The sequence below is a fragment of the Symphalangus syndactylus genome, chromosome 21 (genome assembly GCF_028878055.3).
Source record: "Symphalangus syndactylus isolate Jambi chromosome 21, NHGRI_mSymSyn1-v2.1_pri, whole genome shotgun sequence".
Classification (NCBI taxonomy): domain Eukaryota; kingdom Metazoa; phylum Chordata; class Mammalia; order Primates; family Hylobatidae; genus Symphalangus; species Symphalangus syndactylus.
This window is the reverse complement of record NC_072443.2, coordinates 55,937,210-55,956,290: the sequence shown is the minus strand read 5'-3', so window position 1 is coordinate 55,956,290 and position 19,081 is coordinate 55,937,210. Positions and strand designations below refer to the sequence as shown.

At 44.2% G+C, this 19,081-nt stretch overlaps 3 protein-coding genes across 11 annotated transcripts in view; 2 read left to right on the top strand and 1 right to left on the bottom strand.

Moving 5' to 3' along the window:
- Window positions 1–3,823, top strand: part of TSEN2 (tRNA splicing endonuclease subunit 2) — a 63,375-nt gene extending 59,552 nt beyond the window's left edge. Inside the window, exon 13 of one of the 2 annotated variants that reach the window (XR_010118532.1) lies at window positions 1,024–3,823. The gene's annotated coding sequence lies outside the window, so the exon portion shown is untranslated. The remainder of the gene's footprint in view (window positions 1–1,023) is intronic. The other variant, XR_010118533.1, reaches the window with a different exon arrangement.
- MKRN2OS (MKRN2 opposite strand) lies at window positions 1,889–18,152 on the bottom strand. 7 transcript variants are annotated; one of them, XM_063630348.1, is made up of 5 exons: window positions 17,923–18,152; window positions 7,427–7,542; window positions 5,375–5,424; window positions 4,047–4,209; window positions 1,889–2,644 (listed from the first exon to the last, which is right to left on the bottom strand). In XM_063630348.1, exons 1-5 carry the CDS (start codon window positions 17,983–17,985, stop codon window positions 2,404–2,406), a joined length of 633 nt encoding a protein of 210 aa, XP_063486418.1. In that variant the 5' UTR covers window positions 17,986–18,152; the 3' UTR covers window positions 1,889–2,403. The 7 variants fall into 7 exon arrangements, with proteins under 7 accessions (XP_063486418.1, XP_055115416.1, XP_055115417.1 ...); XM_055259441.2 differs by lacking the exons at window positions 7,427–7,542; window positions 17,923–18,152 and adding an exon at window positions 13,367–13,512; XM_055259442.2 differs by lacking the exons at window positions 7,427–7,542; window positions 17,923–18,152 and adding an exon at window positions 13,367–13,512 and having other exon boundaries at window positions 4,047–4,190.
- The window catches only part of MKRN2 (makorin ring finger protein 2), a 29,867-nt gene continuing 25,271 nt past the window's right edge, over window positions 14,486–19,081 (top strand). The window contains exon 1 of one of the 2 annotated variants that reach the window (XM_055259429.2): window positions 14,486–14,646. In XM_055259429.2, coding sequence (XP_055115404.1) covers window positions 14,621–14,646 — 26 coding nt within the window. In that variant the 5' untranslated portion in view covers window positions 14,486–14,620. The remainder of the gene's footprint in view (window positions 14,647–19,081) is intronic. The other variant, XM_063630344.1, reaches the window with a different exon arrangement.

Here is a 19,081-nt window from a genome sequence, read left to right as displayed (position 1 = left end):
GTTAAGACCCACCTCAGAGGATGGTCTTGAGGATTGACGAGGAAGAATAAGTGTTTCTTCTGGTGTGGAGTCCTTTATGAATACTCATTAAATGCAGCTGCTGTTACTACTAATAATGAGTAAAGAATTAGACTAGAGAAGCTGAATCCTAGTATAAAATGTGAAGAAATGGGGGCAAATTGGAATTCTTTCATCTTTACCCTCTGGGGTTTTGTTGACTTCTTGAACACCATGGAATACTAGTCATAGTTCTGCTTAAAATGGCATCAAATTCTGGGTGGGCAGTTCTGTATTTGAAGGAAAGTACCTGAGCTTGTAAATGCAAATATTGCTATGCCATGCATTCTTTCCCACTCAAGTTAACTGTGCTGAAACATGGACTAAATGCCTCTTTGGAAACAGGCTTTAAGGATCTGTAGCAAGTTTTCTGAATATCTTTATTACTAATGTTAAAGGATAAAGCACATTAAAGTTTATTTGAGCAAACAGCCATTCGTGAATCAAGCTGCACCAAAACTGAAGTGGTTCGGGCTCCCGAGGAAGGATGTGAAGGGAGGCTTTTAGAGGGTGTGTGAGGAGGCACAGGAGAGAAGTTGGTTGGTTAAAGTTTGAGCAGTTGTCTTATTTAGGTTATCCCAGTGGCAAGTATCTGATTGTGTAACTAACGCTCCGTTGGCCATTTAGGATTGGCTGATCTTAAGTTTCATTTAGTTTAATTTGGAACTGGGTGTTGGATCCATTTCGGTGTAATGGCTTCCCCCTAAGTTATTTTAACACGAGGCAGTTACTGGTATCTTTAAGATGGGTTTGATTTTTGGAAATTAGACATCATTTGGTACCAAGGCTGGGGAATAAGATTAAGTGAAGTAGTACATCACATTTGGTCAAAAACAACCGAGTTCTGGAAGAAGTTTCCAAAGAGGAATTCGGGAATGTTTTGCATGTTGGCCTTTTGAAGTTCGATGATTCTCTCAGTACACAAACTCCAACATACTTGTTAAAAATCACCTCATTTCTTTACAGTTTCTCATCCCAGTTTCCCCAGCCTCCTGTGAAGGTATCAGAGAAAGAAGATAGCCCTCTCTTCATGTCCTTTCTGAACTCTGCCTTTTCAGTGGGCAGAGGAAGTGCTTTGTAGCAGCAAACCCAACCCCCAAACCTCCGTGTATCAGGTCAGGCAAAATGAAATGGACACAGGCTGGAATTTTACTAAGTTCAGTCATTGCTGGGCTCGTTTGTGCAAATAGACTCAAGAGCTCATTTAAAAGGAGTGACCATTTCCTGATTGAGATTCTGGGGGGTTTTTGGTTTTGTTTTACTATTGTTCACTATCATGAGCTTACCATGTGCTTTTTTCTTTTTTTCTTGAGATGTAGTCTTGCTCTGTCGCCCAGGCTGGAGTCCAGTGCTGCCATCTTGGCTCACTGCAACCTCTGCCTCCTGGGTTTAAGCGATTCTCGTGCCTCAGCCTCCCGAGTAGCTGGGATTAAAGGCACGCGCCACCACGCACAGCTAATTTTTGTATTTTTAGTAGAGACGGGGTTTCACCATGTTGACCAGGCTGGTCTCGAACTCCTGACCTCAAGTGATCTGCCCGCCTCGGCCTCCCAAAGTGCTGAGAGTACAGGAGTGAGCCACTGCACCCGGCCCTTAGCACGTGCTTTTAAAGTAAAAACCACGAGGGGAAGGTACTCATTACTTCATAACTTGTGTCTCACCCACCTTGCTGTCTTCACATCCCCACTTTCTCTATGCACATTGGAAGGTGAATTTGTTCAGCTCACATTAATTTATAGGAATAATTTTCATTGCTCTGTGAATAAAATGTGCTGCCACTTTATGCTGTAAATGGATTCTTAGTTTAAAAACCTCATTGACGGGAAAATAATTTTGTTGGAATGCATTTAATTTTTAAAACCTAGGGCAATTTTTATTTTATGAAGTCTTATGATGTAGTAAGCTGACATATGCTTGAAGGGAAGCCATACATGTTTTTACTTTTTATTTATTTTTTGAGATGGAGTTTTGTTCTTGTTGCCCAGGCTGGAGTGAAATGGCACGATCTCAACTCATCACAACCTCTGCTTCCCGGGTTCAAGCAATTCTCCTGCTTCAGCCTCCCTAGTAGCTGGGATTACAGGCATGTGCCACCATACCCGGCTAATTTTGTATTTTTAGTAGAGACGGGATTTCTCCATGTTGGTCAGGCTGGTCTCAAACTCCCGACCTCAGGCGACCCACCCGCCTCAGCCCCCCAAAGTGCTGGGATTACAGGCGTGAGCTACCACGCCCAGCCCATACACATTTTTATTAACCACAGTTAAATGCATTTAGAAATCCATAGTACTGATTAAAGGTAGCAACCACCCTACCCCCAATGTCCAGGCTGCACTTACATAGCTCTCAGTACAAACCGCCACCCTCAGGGGGTTGCACCTCCTGCCGGGGACAGTCAGTGACATAGAAACCATGCTCCCGTATCGCCCGGTAGAGTGTGATGAACTTGGATGCCAGCCTTGTCCGCGGGACCACGTACTTTTCCGTAAATTCACCCTTGTCCAGTTGCTGTCTACCTTCTGCCATCAGAACGCAGTTTATGAACGTGAGTGTGTAAGTGTAGCAGTTGTGGTGGTCTTCTTCATACCTTACGGAAGAGAACAAGGGTGTTGAGAAGAAAAGGCTGCTCAGGAACAGGCCGTGAAGCTACCAAAGGCCTTTCCTAACTGAAATCGGGTGCCTCAGCGAGCAAGGCCCCTGCATGTGCTGGCTCAGTGGTTAAGAAGCTTCAAGATGTGCACTTCAGGCCGGGTGCGGTGGCTCACACCTGTAATCCCAGCACTTTGGGAGGCCAAGGTGGGAGGATCACTTGAGGTCAGGAGTTCGAAACTGGCCTAGCCAACATGGTGAAACCCCTGTCTCTACAAAAAATACGAAAGTTGGCATGGTGATGCAAGCCTGTGGTCCCAGCTACTTGGGAGGCTGAGGCAGGAGAATTGTTTCAACCCGGGAGGCAGAGGTTGCAGTAAGCCAAGGTCGCACCACTGTACTCCAGCCTGGGTGACAGAGTGAGTGAGACTCCATCTCAAAAAAAAAAAAAAAAATGCAATTCTGGGGGATGCTTGGTCTCTTGGGCCATTTCTGCTTGATGCATAGATTCACCCAGATGTTCAGAGTGGTTACTCAGTTGCAAGTTAACTACCAATTTGGGGAACTTATTGCACTTCTAGATTTTAGAGATGGAATTCCATATGAGTTTTATGATATTCCGTAGTATCTAAACTTATTTCAAGGGAAACCTCTAATTTAAATCCACAGATATGCTGTACATCTTATAAAATGTTGAGAGTGAGAAATTAACTTGAAATTGCTAAAATTACAAAACAGAAGTTTTTACATTTTGAACATTGTTTTTTGTGCTTTTTTGGTTTTTTTTGAGACGGAGTCTCAGTCTGCCCAAGCTGGAGTGTAATGGCGTGATCTCGGCTCACTGCAACCTCCGCCTCCTGGGTTCAAGTGATTCTCCTGCCCAAGCCTCCCAAGTAGGGACTACAGATGACCACCACCATGCCTGGCTATTTTTGTATTTTTAATAGAGACGGGGTTTTACCATGTTGTCCAGGCTGGTCTCAAACTTCTGACCTCAGGTGATCCACCTGCCTCAGTCTCCCAAAGTGCTGGGATTACAGGCGAGAGCCACAATGCCCAGCCTGAATATTGTTTTTTTTTAATTTTTAAGGAAATACAATATCGTGACTTGCTATGTATATGTAAAAATACCTTGTCCCAAAATTAAAATAACTGAATACAGATTCTAGTCCTTTAAGCTCTTACAGTGCTGTGATTTTGTTGTATGTGTTATGCTGACCCACCTCTGCAGAAAACCTAGGGTAGTTCAACCCCTGTTTAAATTCTGTTAGAGATGCTAATATCTTTAGCTCAACATGAAGCTAAATGCTGCTGAGTCCTCTGTGAGCCAAGGCTACACGGGGATCCCACTTGCATAGCATGTGAGTGTCAGCGAGGGGGCAGCATTTGCAGTCGTGTACCTGTGAGGCAGCCAGGCCCCGGAGGTGGAGAAGTCTTCCAGGTACTTGTCCCATTGCTCCATCATTCCATACATGTTGGGCTGCAGTAATGGGATGCTTATGCTCTGTTCCCACCCTGCTCCATCTCGCTGGACACCGTGTGCACTGTAATTATATACAACCCCTGCAAATCAAAACCAAAGTCATGTGGAGCCTCAAGGAAACACACACCTCTGGGTAAAAGGGACGTCAGAAAATGACAGTAGCCATGTGGTAACTTTACATAATATAAATCCAGGGGGGAGGTTCTAGAATCTTCCATCCACCTAATGAGATTTAGATTTTTCTATAGTCAGGGAGGGGTTTATGTAGCCTTCCCTGTTATCAGGAATCATTTCCCTGAGAGAAACCCAGTTCTAGCTCTACCTGCTGTTCAGGGCTGTGAAGTTGCCCCCAGGAAACAGAGACAATGATAGGCACCAGGATCATCATCTCCAATATTTTTATTGAAGTTCTCTATTTACCAATGGGTCAATCTTGTTTCCTTAAATCAGGAATAAATTTCCACCTGCTAAAGATGAGTGGTAAGTATGACTATGCTTGTGGGTAACTAAGTTCAGAACCGTTCTGGGTTTCTGATCACAGTGTCAGTTTCTCTTGCCTCAGTGGGTAAGGAAAGGCTGTTATTAGACTTCACCTATGAGGCCTGGCTAGGTGCCTCACTTGCCTCACCATATCCAGGCTACACATCCTGCAGGTGGCTCTACCCAGGCCCTTTTCCTGCAGACAAGAAACCGTCTGGCTGAAGGGTTGCACACTCTGCCCTCAGAGCTATAGGTGGCCAAAGGAACAGTTTTGTTTAATCTTCACTTTCCTTAAAAAAAAAAAAAAAAAAAAAAACAAACACTGCAGGCCCCACTACATCTTGCTTTACTCCTGAAGTCCCTAGAATGTGGGGACCCAGTGGTAGTCGGCTGAGCATAGGACTGGAAGTCAGAGGGCCTGGTTCCAAATTCTGGTTCGGACACAAGATGGGAGGTCTTGGGCAAGTCAATCTCACTGGACATCTATTTCTTCCTCTTTTAAAAACCAATAAAAAGTGTACAGGTTTGTGAGGCTCTTCACTGAGAAAGCATTAAAGAGCTTTCAGATATTTTGTATTGTTAGTAATAATTTGCCATAAAGTCAAATATTTCTCATTTGGGGGCAATGCCCACCTCATGGTGCAGTACAAGAACCCAGTGAACAATGGAATCACTCATTAGATGTTGCCATAATCAAATCTCCACAAATACTGCTTTCCTTTTGCTGGGTAGTAGGGGTTTTTTAAGCTACAAAACTGCACTTACCATTTGTGTTAGTTATTCCAACATGAAGATCAGACCTTCCATCATACTCCCTGAAAGAAACAAGGTTTTTTTCGGGTTTGCATGTATTTGGCATGAAGAATTGCCATTTAAAGTAGGAGGAGGCCGAGCACAGTGGCTCAGACCTGTAATCCCAGCACTTTGGGAGGCCGAGGCGGGCAGATCACTTGAGGCCAGGAGTTTGAGACCAGCCTGGCCAACATGGCGAAACCCCATCTCTACTAAAAATACAAAAATTAGCCAGGCGTGTTAGTGTGCATCTGTGATCCCAGCTACTCGGGAGGTTGAGGCACAAGAATAGCTTGAACCTGGGAGGCGGAAATTGCAGTGAGCCAAGATTGCACCACTGCACTCCACCCTGGGGGACAGAGCGAGACTCTGTCCAAGAAAATAGAGCTGGCTGGATGCAGCAGCTCACGCCTGTAATCCCAGCACTTTGGGAGGCTGAGGTGGGAGGATCTCTTGAGGCCAGGAGTTCGAGACCAGCCTGGAAAACATTGCGAAACCTCATCTGTACTAAAAAATAAAATACAAAAATTAGCTGGGCATGGTGGAGGGCACCTGTAATCCCAGCTACTCGGATGACTGAGACACGAGAATCGCTTGAACCTGGGAGGCGGAGGTGGCAGTGAGTCGAGATTGCACCACTGTACTCCACCCTGGGCAACAGAGTAAGACCCTGTCTCAAAAAATAAATAATAACAATTTTAATCTTTGTTTTACAGATAAGGAACCAGAGATACCTGGAGCTGGTTAAAATAACCAGGATAGGAATCAGGGGCTTTATGACTCCAGAGCCTGTAATGCCCTCTCTGCGTTGGCTGCCTCCCTGAGCAAGGCCCAGGGATGCTGCCTATTTAGCACCTAACAGTATGACCAAAACCTTTTACGTACTTTGGTTCATTTAATCCTCATAGGGACCAGAAGGAAATTGATTAAGGAAGTTAGTAGGCAGGAAGGTGAGTAGTCAACTCCCATTTTCTTATTCGAAACCAGCACTCGAGGGGACAGGAAGTTAGGAGGGTAAACTCTAGGGAGCATTAGACTAATGATACACAGGAGCTGAACATATTTCCTAAAGCATACACCAACATTCTATGACCCATGCTCTCCTAAAGCCTGGCTTACGCTGGGCCAATCCTAATCCTATTGGTAAACTCCACAGGGACAGTAAAATATCAACCTGGCTGGGCACAGTGGCTGACGCCTGTAATCCCAGCACTCTGGGGGGCTGAGGTGGGCGGATCACCTGACGTCAAGAGTTTGAGCCCAGCCTGGCCAACATGGTGAAACCCCGTCTCTACTAAAAATACAAAAATTAGCCGGGTGTGGTGGCGGGCGCCTGTAATCCCAGCTACTCGGGAGCCTGAGGCGGGAGAATCGCTTGAACCCGGGAGATGGAGGTTGCAGTAAGCTGAGACACCATTGCACTCCAGCCTGGGCAACAAGAGCGAAACTCTGTTTCAAGAAAAAAAAAAAGAAAGGTATAATCCTTTCTTTTGCTTTCTAATTCATCCTTTTTGTTTATGCCAGCACTCTCAGCAAGAGAGAACTGAATTTGTTCTTAAAGCCAGGTGGTGTCTACAGTGGAAATAGATCAGTTCTAGTCTTCAGTTTAATTTGCCTCCATACAAAATAGTCTGCAAGTGCCAGTTCATCAGGCCCTGTAGGTTGTACCTGTTTGTCACTGAAACTACAAATTAACTGGCAGTAAAGGTATTATTTAGATAAGATTAGCTGCTGGGTCATTTTCCCGGTTAGCCTCTGAGCACATATTTTTCTCTGAAAATCATATGAGCAGGTTTACTCTTCATATATTCCACATATATTCTTGCACTTATCACTGCAGGAACATATGCATACCATCTATTTTTATGAAGCCAGTAGGCCTGCATCTCAGGATTTAAGGCCAAAGCACTGAAAAAATTGTCCACCAAACCTCACACATTATGTATTAAGAAAAGGAAACTTCAGTGACTAAAACAGAAGGAAAAGTTTGCACAATGCAATTTAACACTTTAAAAAACACTGTACCTAAGAAATGTCCCCTGAGTTGGTCTGAGGAGGAATGAACATTTTTCTTGATGTCCATTAGTAAATGGATTAGCGATGCTAACAGGTGCGTCCTCCAGCTTCCTCGAGCCCAGGTCCTGCTGGCAGAGAGGGCAGTACTGGGGCACACTGAGGCTGTAAATGTATTTCTCACAGTGGTTGAATTTAATTAAAGCCTTCCCAGCCTCTGCGCAGTGCATAGCTTTTGCCTCCTGGAATGCCAGGGGAGGTTTCCGGAGACTTCCTTTTCCTTATTATACACCTGGCGAATGCACACCGCCCCGAGGAACCTGATCAATGGTGATGTCATCCTGACTGATGGCTTCAGAAGCCAAACCAGATAGGATTAACCAGTAGCCAGGCCTCCCCATAGACTGTTTCTTAAAGAGCTAGTTTCTATTTATTTATTTCCATTGTTTATGATAACTAATAACTGCCAGCTCCTATTCATCCTTTAAAGCCTCACTTTTCTGTGAAAGCTTTCTCAGCTTCCCCCAGTCTTCCCTTGAAGTAGCAGCGCTGGATTCATATTTCTGTCAGAACTCTTATTTATTTATTTATTTAGAGACAGGGTCTAACTGTCACCCAAGCTAGAGTGCAGTGGCACGATCTTGGCTCACTGCAACCTCCACCCCCAGGTTCAAGTGATTCTCCCCACTCAGCCTCCCCGAGTAGCTAGGACTATAGACACACGCCACTATACCCAACTAATTGTTGTGTTTTTTGGTAGAGGTGGGCGTTTCACCATGTTGGCCAGGCTGGACTTGAAGAGGCCTGCCTCGGCCTCCCAAAGAGCTGGAATTACAGGCGTGAGCCACTGCTCCAAGCCTAGAACTGTTATTTAATCATTTAGTTTTGTTTCTCCCGTTAGTCTGTGAGCTTCTTGGAATTGGAGACCTTTACTTTTGTGTTCCCAGAATTGGTTAGATAATTTGTTGTTGCATAAATAAATCCTTAATTTAAGGCTATTTTATTTTGACATTTTATATTATAAAAGTAACTTTGCTTATAAAAAAAAATAACATCCAGAATGTTCTGGGGATTTTTTTAGAAAGTTAACATCCCTGTTAGAAATAAGGATAGTGGTTACAGGAGGGAGATACTGACTGGGAGAGGCCAGAGGTGGTTTCTCGGGTCTGGGGCTGTTGTGACTCATCTGGGTGTTAATAATATGGGAGTATTCCATTTGTGAAAAATCATCAAGATGTGCATTTTATTATATGCAGTATATAATTTTTCAATTTTAAAATAATTTTTTAAATTTTTTATTTTTGTGGGTACATAATGGGTGTATATATTTAAGGGGTATATGGGATTTTTTTTTTTTTTGAGACAGTCTCACCCTTGTCACCAGGCTGGAGAGCAGTGGTGTGATCTCAGCTCACTGCAACCTCCGCCTACTGGAGTCGAGTAATTCTCCTGCCTCAGCCTCCTGAGTAGCTGGGATTACAGGTGCCTGCCACCACGCCCAGCTAATTTTTGTACTTTTAGTAGAGATGGTTTCACCATGTTCGCCAGGCTGGTCTTGAACTCCTGACCTCAGGTGATCCTCCCACCTCAGCCTCCCAAAGTGCTGGGATTACAGGCGTGAGCCACCGTGCCCAGCCTACATGGGATATTTTGATATAGGCATACAATGTGCAATAATCACATCAGGGTAGATGGGGTGTACAATTTAAAAATAATTTTTAGCTAGGTGTGGTGGTGCACGCCCGTAGTCCCAGTTACTCAGGTGGCTGAGATGGGAGGAGTGCTTCAGCCTGGAAGGTCGAGGCTGCATTGAGCTAAGATCATCCCACTGTGCTCTAGCCTGGGCGACAGAGTGGGACCCTGTCTCTAAATAAATAAAATAATTTTAAGCAATTCCATAAAAATATTCGGAAAAAAAGTAATGCCCCTTGTTTCTCACATAACATTTTTCCACCCACCATATTCTTCTTTCTGGAGAAAATTAATGGTATGTTAGGTTTTTTTAAAAGCTCAATATTGGTTGGGTGTGGTGGCTCACACCTATAATCCCAGCACTTTGGGAGGCTGAGGCAGGTGGATCGCTTGAGCCCAGGAGTTCGAGACCGGCCTGGGCAACATGACAAGACTCCATCTCTACAAAAAATACAAAAATTAGCCAGATTTGGTGGTGTGTACCTGTAGTCCCAGCTACTTGGGAGGCTGAGGTGGAAGGACTGCTTGAGCCCAGGAGTTCTTGGCTGCAGTGAGCCATGATCACCCCACTGTACCCCAGCCTGGGTGACAGAGTGAAACCCTGTCTCTAAAAACAGAACAAAACGAAACCCCTCAATATTGTTATATTGTATACTGTTTTGAAATTTGTGTTTTTGCCTCATCTTGGAAACTTTTCCACAGTATCAGTAATATAGGTCTAGTTCATTTCAGATTGCATGGGAATCCACATTTTGGTTGCATTACACTTTAACCAAGGCCCAATTGATGCCTATAGTTCCAAAGATAAGCAATCTTAAAGGGGAGACCCACAGAGAAGGTGTCGTGGCAGGTAAAGGCACTTCAGGAGGGTTAAGTATTTCACAATGTACATTTAAATAAATTACAGTATGCTAAAATGCAGAAAAGTGCATCTGCAGTGTTATAACATGAGAATGAGCATCAGACTCACAGAACTAGAAAGGACCTCAGAAATCATTTCAACCAACCTTCTCGTTACAGTGAAGGCAGAGAGGTTATAGCTAGACACTCAGCTCAGGTGACAAAGACCTGAGATTGTGCATCATTAATACAAACCACATGGTACGGCCGGGCGCAGTGGCTCACGCCTGTAATCCCAGCACTTTGGGAGGCCAAGGCAGGTGGATCACCTGAGGTCAGGAGTTCAAGACCATCCTGACCAATATGGTGAAACCCCGTCTCTACTAAAATTAAAATAATTAGCCGGCCGGGCGCGGTGGCTCACGCCTGTAATCCCAGCACTTTGGGAGGCCGAGGCGGGTGGATCATGAGGTCAGGAGATTGAGACCATCCTGGCTGACACGGTGAAACCTCGTTTCTACTAAAAATACAAAAAATTAGCCGGGCGTGGTGGTGGGTGCCTGTAGTCCCAGCTACTTGGGAGGCTGAGGCAGGAGAATCGCTTGAACCTGGGAGGCAGAGTTTGCAGTGAGCTGAGATGGTGCCACTGCACTCCAGCCTGGGTGATACAGCGAGACTCCATCTCAAAAAAAAAAAAAAAAAAAACAGCTGGGCGTGGTGGTGGACGCCTGTAGTCCCAGCTACTTGGGAGGCTGAGACAGAATCGCTTGAGCCCAGGAGGCGGAGCTTGCAGTGAGCTGTGACTGCACCATTGCACTCCAGCCTGGGCTATAGAGCGAAACTCTGTCTCAAATAAATAAATGACATGGTTTTGTTTGTTAGGTTGCTTGAGTGACCTAAGCCACTTTCAATTGAGAATATAATCTTTCTGACACCAACACCAAGAGGTATTGTTAATCTCATGAAAAGGGATTGAGCACCATGCTTTAATAAACATTTTAAATATACCAGCATTTTTTTTCAACACAAGCATCTTCAATCCTTTTTTTACCTTGTCTCTATCTTAAAAAATCTTATTATAAAATAAAACATAGACACAGAAAACTACATAAATTGTAGTTTTTAAAAGATTTTTAAAGGCATTTTATTTTATTTTTTATTTGAGACGGAGTCTCACTCTGTTGCCTTGGCTGGAGTGCAGTGGCGTGATCTTGCCTCACTGCAACCTCCACCTCCACCTCCCTTTGCCTCAGCCTCCCAAGTAGCTGAGACTACAGGCACCCACCATCATGCCTGACTATTTTATATTTTTAATAGAGATTGGGTTTCCCCATGTTGGCCAGGCTGGTCTTGAACTCCTGACCTTGTGATCTGCCAGCCTCGGCCTCCCAAAGTGCTGGGATTACAGAAGTGAGCCACTACACCTGGCCTATGTTATTTGTTTGTTTATGAGATGGAGTCTTGCTCCATTGCCCAGGCTGGAGTGCAGTGGTGCAATCTCAGCTCACTGCAGCCTCCATCTCCCGGGTTCAAGCGGTTCTCCTGCCTTAGCCTCCCAAGTAACTGGGATTACAGGTAGGCACCACTGCACCTGGCTAATTTTGTATTTTTAGTAGATACGGGGTTTCACCAGGTTGGCCAGGCTGGTTTTAAACTCCTGACCTCAAGTGATCCACCCGCCTCAGCCTCCCAAAGTGCTGGTATTACAGTTGTGAGCCACCACACCCAGCCTATTTTATTTTTTGAGACAGGGTCTTGCTGTGTCACCCACGTTGGAGTGCAGTGGTGCAATCAGTGCTCATTGCAGCCTCAAACTTCTGGGCTCAACGGATCCTCCCACTTCACCCTCCCAATCGGCTGGAACTACAGATGCATAACACCACAGCTGGCTAATATTTTAATTTTAATGTTTATAGAGACAGGGTCTTGTTATGTTGCCCAGGCTTGTCTTGAGCTCCTGGACTCAAGTGATCCTCCTGCGTCAGGCTCACAAAGTGCTGGGACTATAGGTAGCGCCCTATAATTTTGGCTTGAATAACTCCTTTTAGTATTTCTTATAGGGCAAGTTTTCTAGTGATGAACTGTCACCTAGTAGAATGGCTAAAATCCAAAACACTGAGAATACCAAATACTGGAGAGGATGTGGAGCAACAGGAACTCTCATTGCTGATGGGAATGCAAAATGGTATAGTGATTTGGAAAATAGTCTGCCAGTTTGTTACAAAACTCAACAAACACTTACCATATGACCCAGAAATTGTGCTCTTTGGTATTTACCCAAATGAATGAAAATATTAAATATTTTTATTGAATCCAGGAACAAAATAAGATGTACACTATTACTACTTCTCCTTAACATTGTTCTGAAGGCTGTAGACGGTGCATGCAATAAGGCAAGGAAAAGAAATAAAAGATACAAAGATGAAAAGGAAGCAAAACTGTCATTATTTGCTGATGGCGTGATTGTGTATGGAAAATCGATAACTAACTACAATAAACAAACCATTTGAGTTAATTCAAAATTTAGCATGGAGCTGAATCCCAAGTCAGTATACAAAGATCTAGTGTATTTTAGAGGCCGGGCGCGGTGGCCCACGCTTGTAATCCCAGCGCTTTGGGAGGCCGAGGCGGGTGGATTGCCTGAGCTCAGAAGTTCTAGACCAGCCTGGGCAACAGGGTGAAACCCCGTCGCTACTAAAACACAAAAAATTAGCTGGGTGTGGCAGCGTGCGCCTGTATAATCCCAGCTACTCCGGAGGCTGAGACAGGAGAATCGCTTGAACACGGGAGGTGGAGGTTGCAGTGAGCCAAGAGCATGTCACTGCACTCCAGCCTGGGTGACAGAGCAAGACTCCCTCTCAAAAAAAAAAAAAAAAAAAAAAAAAAGACATGTAATTTTTACAAGCATGAATTGCATGGATCAAATGTGTTATGAATTAAAATGCAATATTCAAGACACTGAAAACAAAATTTCCAGTATACTTCCAAATTCCTGAGAAAAATTTCAAAAGTTCTGAGTAATTGGAAGTATATACCATGCTCATTCATTGGAAGACTCAATATTTTTATAGCAAAGTGAAAGAAGAACATACAGCTATACATACATAACATGGAAAGATCTCACAGATAAAGTGTTGGTCAAAAGAAGGCAGACAAAAGCGTAGGTACTGAATTATTATTTATATGAAAGTCAAGAACAGTTAAACTAATTTATAGTGATAGAGATTAACCCAAGCAATGACCTTTGTAAAGTATTGACTGGGAAGGACCATAAGGAAGCCTTCTGGGGTGTCGATAATATCCGCCCCCCACGCAGCCCCTGCAGCCTCGACTGCAGTGAACTATGCTCAAAGGATCCTTCCGGCTCAACCTCTCCTTACTCCAGCATTTTGAAATTTAGTCGAGCATGGTGTTGCGCACCTGTATTCCCAGCTGCTGGGGAGGTTAAGGCAGAGGATTGCTTGAACTATGATGGCGCCACTGCACTCCAGCCTGGGCGACAGAGCAAGATCTTGTCTCAAAACAAAACAAAAAATTCTTTATTTTGATCTGGGTGGTAGTTTCATGAGTGTATGCATGTACAAAAATTCATAGAATGTTTGGTGCACTTAATATTGTGCATGTTATGTATCTCGAGTTTTTAAGCAATGAGAAATTATTGTAAGATTAAAAGGTGAATGACATGATCCGATTTATGTTTTAAAAATAGATTTTTACCTGGAACGGAAGCCAGAAGACCAGTTAAAAGGCTATTGCATGGCTGGCTGGGCGTGCACGCCTTGTAATTCCAGCTACTTGGGAGGCTGAGAGGCAAGAGAATCGCTTGAACCCGGGAGGTGGAGGTTGCAGTGAGCCGAGATCGCCCCACTGCACTCCAGCCTGGGCAACAAGAGAGAAACTCCGTCTCAAAAAAATAAATAAATAAAAAGTTATGGCATGGTGCCAGGTAGAAGGGACGGTGGAAAGGGGCAGAAGAGGACGCATTGGACAGAGGTGTGGGAGCAGAATCTGCAGGGTATAGAGAGCTAGAGGGAAGTGTCAAAAATAAGTTTTGGGGTTTCCACCATAGGAAATGGAAGACGAGCAGCACAGGACTGGCCGGAAAGAAAAGACTAAAACTTGTGGAAGTAGAGATTTGGGGAAAGAGCAGTTGGGAGAGAGCTAAGGAATTTCCTTAAGTGGGAGGCGAGGTCCGGCGGGAACAGTTGAGGCAGGGCCTGAGAAGGGTGCCCAGTGAGTGCAAGTATGAATGGATAGGGGCATCTGGGATTAAGAGGAGAGGCTGGAGTTTGCCCCAGGAATGGTGAAGTGCCTCGAAGGAGGTGGGAGATCCCTAAGGAATACTCTTGGCGATCGGGGCAGAATCGCAGGCACTAACAGTAGGCATCGGGATAAGACTGGCAGGACCAGGATGCCAGCCAGGCTCCGCCTCGGAGGCTTGGAAGTGAGGGACACCCAGAGCAGGGATGCCGGGACAGCCTGCCCGATCCCCGGTGCGGAACCAATTGTGACGGCGGCTAGGTTACCCGCCGGCGCTACAAAGGTGCTACACTGGAGGGGCGGTGTGCGCCGGCGTGACGCGGCTACGCGGGATGGGCCGGGCCAGGGCCAAGGCCGAGGCGGCGGCGGCTGCGAGAGGCGGCGGCACGACGACGGTCCCTCAGCCCAGCCACCATGAGCACCAAGCAGGTCACTTGCAGGTCAGTGCGCTGGAGCCAGGAGCGCCGGGCCACTTCGGGCCGCTCCCCTAGGCCGCAGGGGGGCCGGTGCGCGCCATTCCTGTCGCCCGGGAACCTGAGGCTAGAGCGGGACTCGGAAAGTTACTCAGCTTTTCGCGGCGGGGCTTTGCGAGGCAGAGCTAGCACTGCGGCCAGAGCCGGGGATCCGGGGGATGCGTGGCCGACACGCTGGGCGAGGCCAGCGCTGGGGGCTACGCCCCGAGTTTGAAGCGTGGCCCTTGTGGGCTGGGAGGAAGGACGTCCTAGCCAGGGCCGTGCAGGATGCCGGGGCGCTGTCGAGAAGGCTCTGGGGCTTACGCTTTAACTGGAAGAGATTTGGAGTTGAGTAAAGGGACGCCAAGAGGACGGTTACAAATGGGGATACCACATAGGAGTAATTTGTTAATCGATTATAAGGGCCTCAAAGTTTGGAGAATCCAGATGCAATCTAAACTTGCAGAGAGTTAGCAAGTAAAAATTGTTGTGTAGAAAATAATAACGACAGGTAGCATATTCTGAATGTCGGTGAAGCGCCCTGCATATTTCCAAGTCCTTTATATTCATTATCATCAGACTTCACAGTAAGACAACTTACTAGTTATTATTACCATTTTACAGTGCAGGAAACTGAGACTGAAAGACGTTGACACTCTTTTATCTTACTGAGAGAGCCATTTACGAGGAGAAATGCCACGGTAATGGATGGTTTGTTGTAGAAAATAGAAAGCCAGATAGCTACACTACGACTGCTCCTATGAAATAGAATAGTGTGGTTGTATAACACCCTCATTGCTTGGTCAGCTTGTGGCTTACTGGTAATGGAGTCTAGTCCTATTGAATTGTATGTTTGGAAAACGCAAATTGAATTGTATGCTTGGAAAATACAAATTTCATTTAATAATTTTTGTGGGAAACATTGCTTAAAAACAATTATAGAGTTTGTGTAATAAAGTTTATTTTCTGTGTTGTTACTTCTCTTCATTGGTATGAATAGTTGAGACGTGACTGTGTAGTAAGTTTTCTATTAGCATTAGTGTACATTAACTGTTCGATTTATCCAAGGCCTAGGTGGCTTATGTTAAGCTGTTGTCAGAAATTTGCACCTAGTGTCTATAAAAAGACTTTTACTAGGTTATTTGTACTAGAAGGTGTTTTGTGAAGACGGGTTTGTGTGTGTTTACGTATTTTTATTTGTATAAAGTTTCTCCTGGACGAAGTATTCCTAGGTCATTGTGCACTGTAAAGCAGCTTGTAGCCTCCTAGAAAAACCTCTCTATTCCTCCCCTCACTCTATGGTTTAATTCTACCATTTATTCCCGTACCTCATCTAAGAAGTGTCCACAAAACAGTAAACATTTATGTAATAATGCTTTATAATTTAATCTCAACTCTGTAGTATCTTATTTTACAAATAAGGAATATTATGCTCAGAAAGACTTGAAATTTGCCTAAAATTTCACACCTTAGTAGAGGCACAGAGACCTAAATCAGGATCATCTTGTTTTTTTCCTTGTATACCTGGAGATAGCTTGACTTGAAAGCTTTAATCTGTTTCCCAAACAGGGGTGTTCTGCACGATGTTGCTCCATATAAATGAAGATTGGGTTGGAATGTTGAGAAGGGATCACTTCTGTTTAAGTGTTTATTCATGTTTGTTGGACTTACAATGTGCTGCGGCTCTTAGGTACTGTAGTGTATAATCCAGCAACCAGTGCTATTCCACAGATCGTAAAACTGAGCCTCAGCATTGAAGCGACTTGCCTAAGGTCATTTAGCTTCCAAGTGGCAGAGGTGTGAAATCAAAGTTCATGCCCTCATAGACTGTAGGGCCTCCAGATAAGTTTCGAAATGCTAAATTAAAATTTCTTTACTGCAGGACTTTTCAAAGCTTTTAATATGTTCCCATGAAAGGAAACTCATACCAGGATATGTAAAACTGCAAAGAAGTATACTCACAAAGGGGTGTAAAGGAGTCAGGGCTCCCGATGACTGCCTTGCCAAAAAAAAACATAACAGGTGTTTTAAGTGGGAAAAAAACAATATGACCAAGAGTACCAAGTTTACATTAGTGTGTTTATCTACCATAAACTTTTTTACCAGCTTATCTACCAAAAGCTTTTCTCACTTTATTATCTCATTAACAAAAGCCTTATCTCTAGACATTGATAATTTATAGGAAATGTTCAAGATATGATTTATTTTGGGGACTAGATCTAAGCAGGGTGTTTTTTTTGTTTTGTTTTTGTTTTGTTTTTTTAAATCTCAGGTCACAAAGTTTTAGGCTTTCCTGACTGTGGGATGTGATGTACATGTTTATTTTGAATGACAGCAGAATAATGTCAGTTTTGCTTCCAATCTGTTAGGTATTATGTCTCTCCAAGAGATGCTTATCAAATGCTAGGAGTCTCAAACCTAATGACAAAGACACTCCATGTTTTTATTGCCTGGAATGGTAAAAATGACTGCTTGTACAGTTATGCTGTCAGTCAGCTCTTCTGATTCCTTGACATGCCGCTCTATCCAGAATCTCAATCTGTGCATTTTTGCTGATTCCCCTCCCCCACAACCATCTCCCTGTCTTCCAGTCTGTTTTCGGAGCCCTGGGGGAGGCCCTTATTATAGCTTGGTAACCAGTTGATTTCACCCTCTCCTCTTGTGATAGAGCTTCCCGGCATCTCATAATCACTATTAGAAGACACAGGATTTCATTGTCCTAAGATAGTCAAGCCTCGGGCTTTTGATTCTTTGAAAGTCACAAAACATGGGGGATCTTTTCAGCTGGCAGGTGGCAGGAAGAGTTTGAGCCCCAGGGTTGGGCAGTTCTGGATTCTAATCCTGGTACCGCCTGTGCCACAACTGCCTCATCTGTGAAATGAGGATGGTAATACCTAACCGGCATGGCTGTTTAAAAATTAAATAATAGCATAATAATAGCCATAAAATTTTAGCCTGTGAAAATATGTAGGAAAATGTAAAAAAAAAAAAATAAAAAAAAAAAAGACACTGAGGATGCAAATTACCTGTATGCTTGGAAATGATTTGCAAAAGCGTTTTGCTAAACAGGCAACATTCAAGGGCCTGTAAGAAACCAGATTGATTGTTTTGCTTAGCACTGCTGCTGCTGGAGCTGCTGGTGGTTCTGTGGCCAGCAGTGAACCTGATATGCTCTGCAGTGTATAATAGCCATACTGTCTGAAACAGTCTTTTGGGTTTACCTAGGGTAACACCCCTTTGGAGTGTCCCCCAGAAAGAACCTACCTGCTCTGAGTCTCCAGCTATGCACTTCACCCGCCTAGTCGTCTCTCCCCTCCTCCAGTTCATGTCTCAGTTGTCTCTCTTGGAAGATATGAGGGGCGGTTTGTCCATCAGAAAGGGTGAGCAGTTGGAAATTCATTACAAAGCACAATATGAAAGAGGCCTGGAGTAAGATCAGTATAACATAGATGGAAAGGAATGACTATAAGCACATGACAGAGATGCCCCAAAGGACAAGCAGGATGTGCTCTAGGTGGCTTTGTGCTTGTCACTGGGGAGTGGAAATGGTGACATATACTACAAAAATAGGACTGGGCTGACTTCACCTCTTACATAACTCTCGTTTCATACTTGCCTTTCTTGAAGGCAGTGATGGTGGTCTAGAAATTATTTCTGAATCTGTTTAAATCTCAGCTCAGTCACTTACAGAAGTGAAGTGGCTTTTATGAAGTCACCAGCTTATAAATGGCAAAACTAACTAGAAGCTCTGGTTGGCAGTTAAATATTTGTATTTTAATGGAAGAGATAATTAGTGCAGCTTGGAAGGCAAGTTTTCTGGATAGGACCTATGGAAGGTGGAGGTAGAATTATAAAAGGCATCCTTGCAGGAGACCACTACCTAAAAAAATCTCCTCTTGTCTGCCTTGTTAACAATTAGTATCTGGTAGAGGGCCTGTGGTAGTCTTCCACCCTGGTTCTTTCAGGAAATTTTCTGTTCTAATTGCTTCAAAAGAAACGATACAGTATTGGCTGGTGCAGTGGCTCATGCCTGTAATCCCAGCACTTGGGGAGGCCGAGGTAGGAGGATCACTTAAGCCCTGGAGTTCGAGACCAGCCTGGGCAACAAAGCAAGATCCTGTCTCCACCTGAGAAAAGGAAAGAAACTATACAGTATTTATTCGGTATCACTTTTGTGTAACTGCTTATGTTGCCACTTTGAACCTGTCTTCTTTCAGTATTTATGAGTTTACTAATCCTGATACCTCTTTGTCATTCAGACTTGGCTCTTGGCACTGACTTTTTTTTTTAAACTATTACACCCTCAAAGATTACCATGTTTGAGGACAATTGAAATATTGCAGTCTTGAGTAGCATTTCTCAAAAATAATTCTCAAACTGCTTAGATGTATACTCTACTTTTGTGTTTGAGATCTCCAAGACC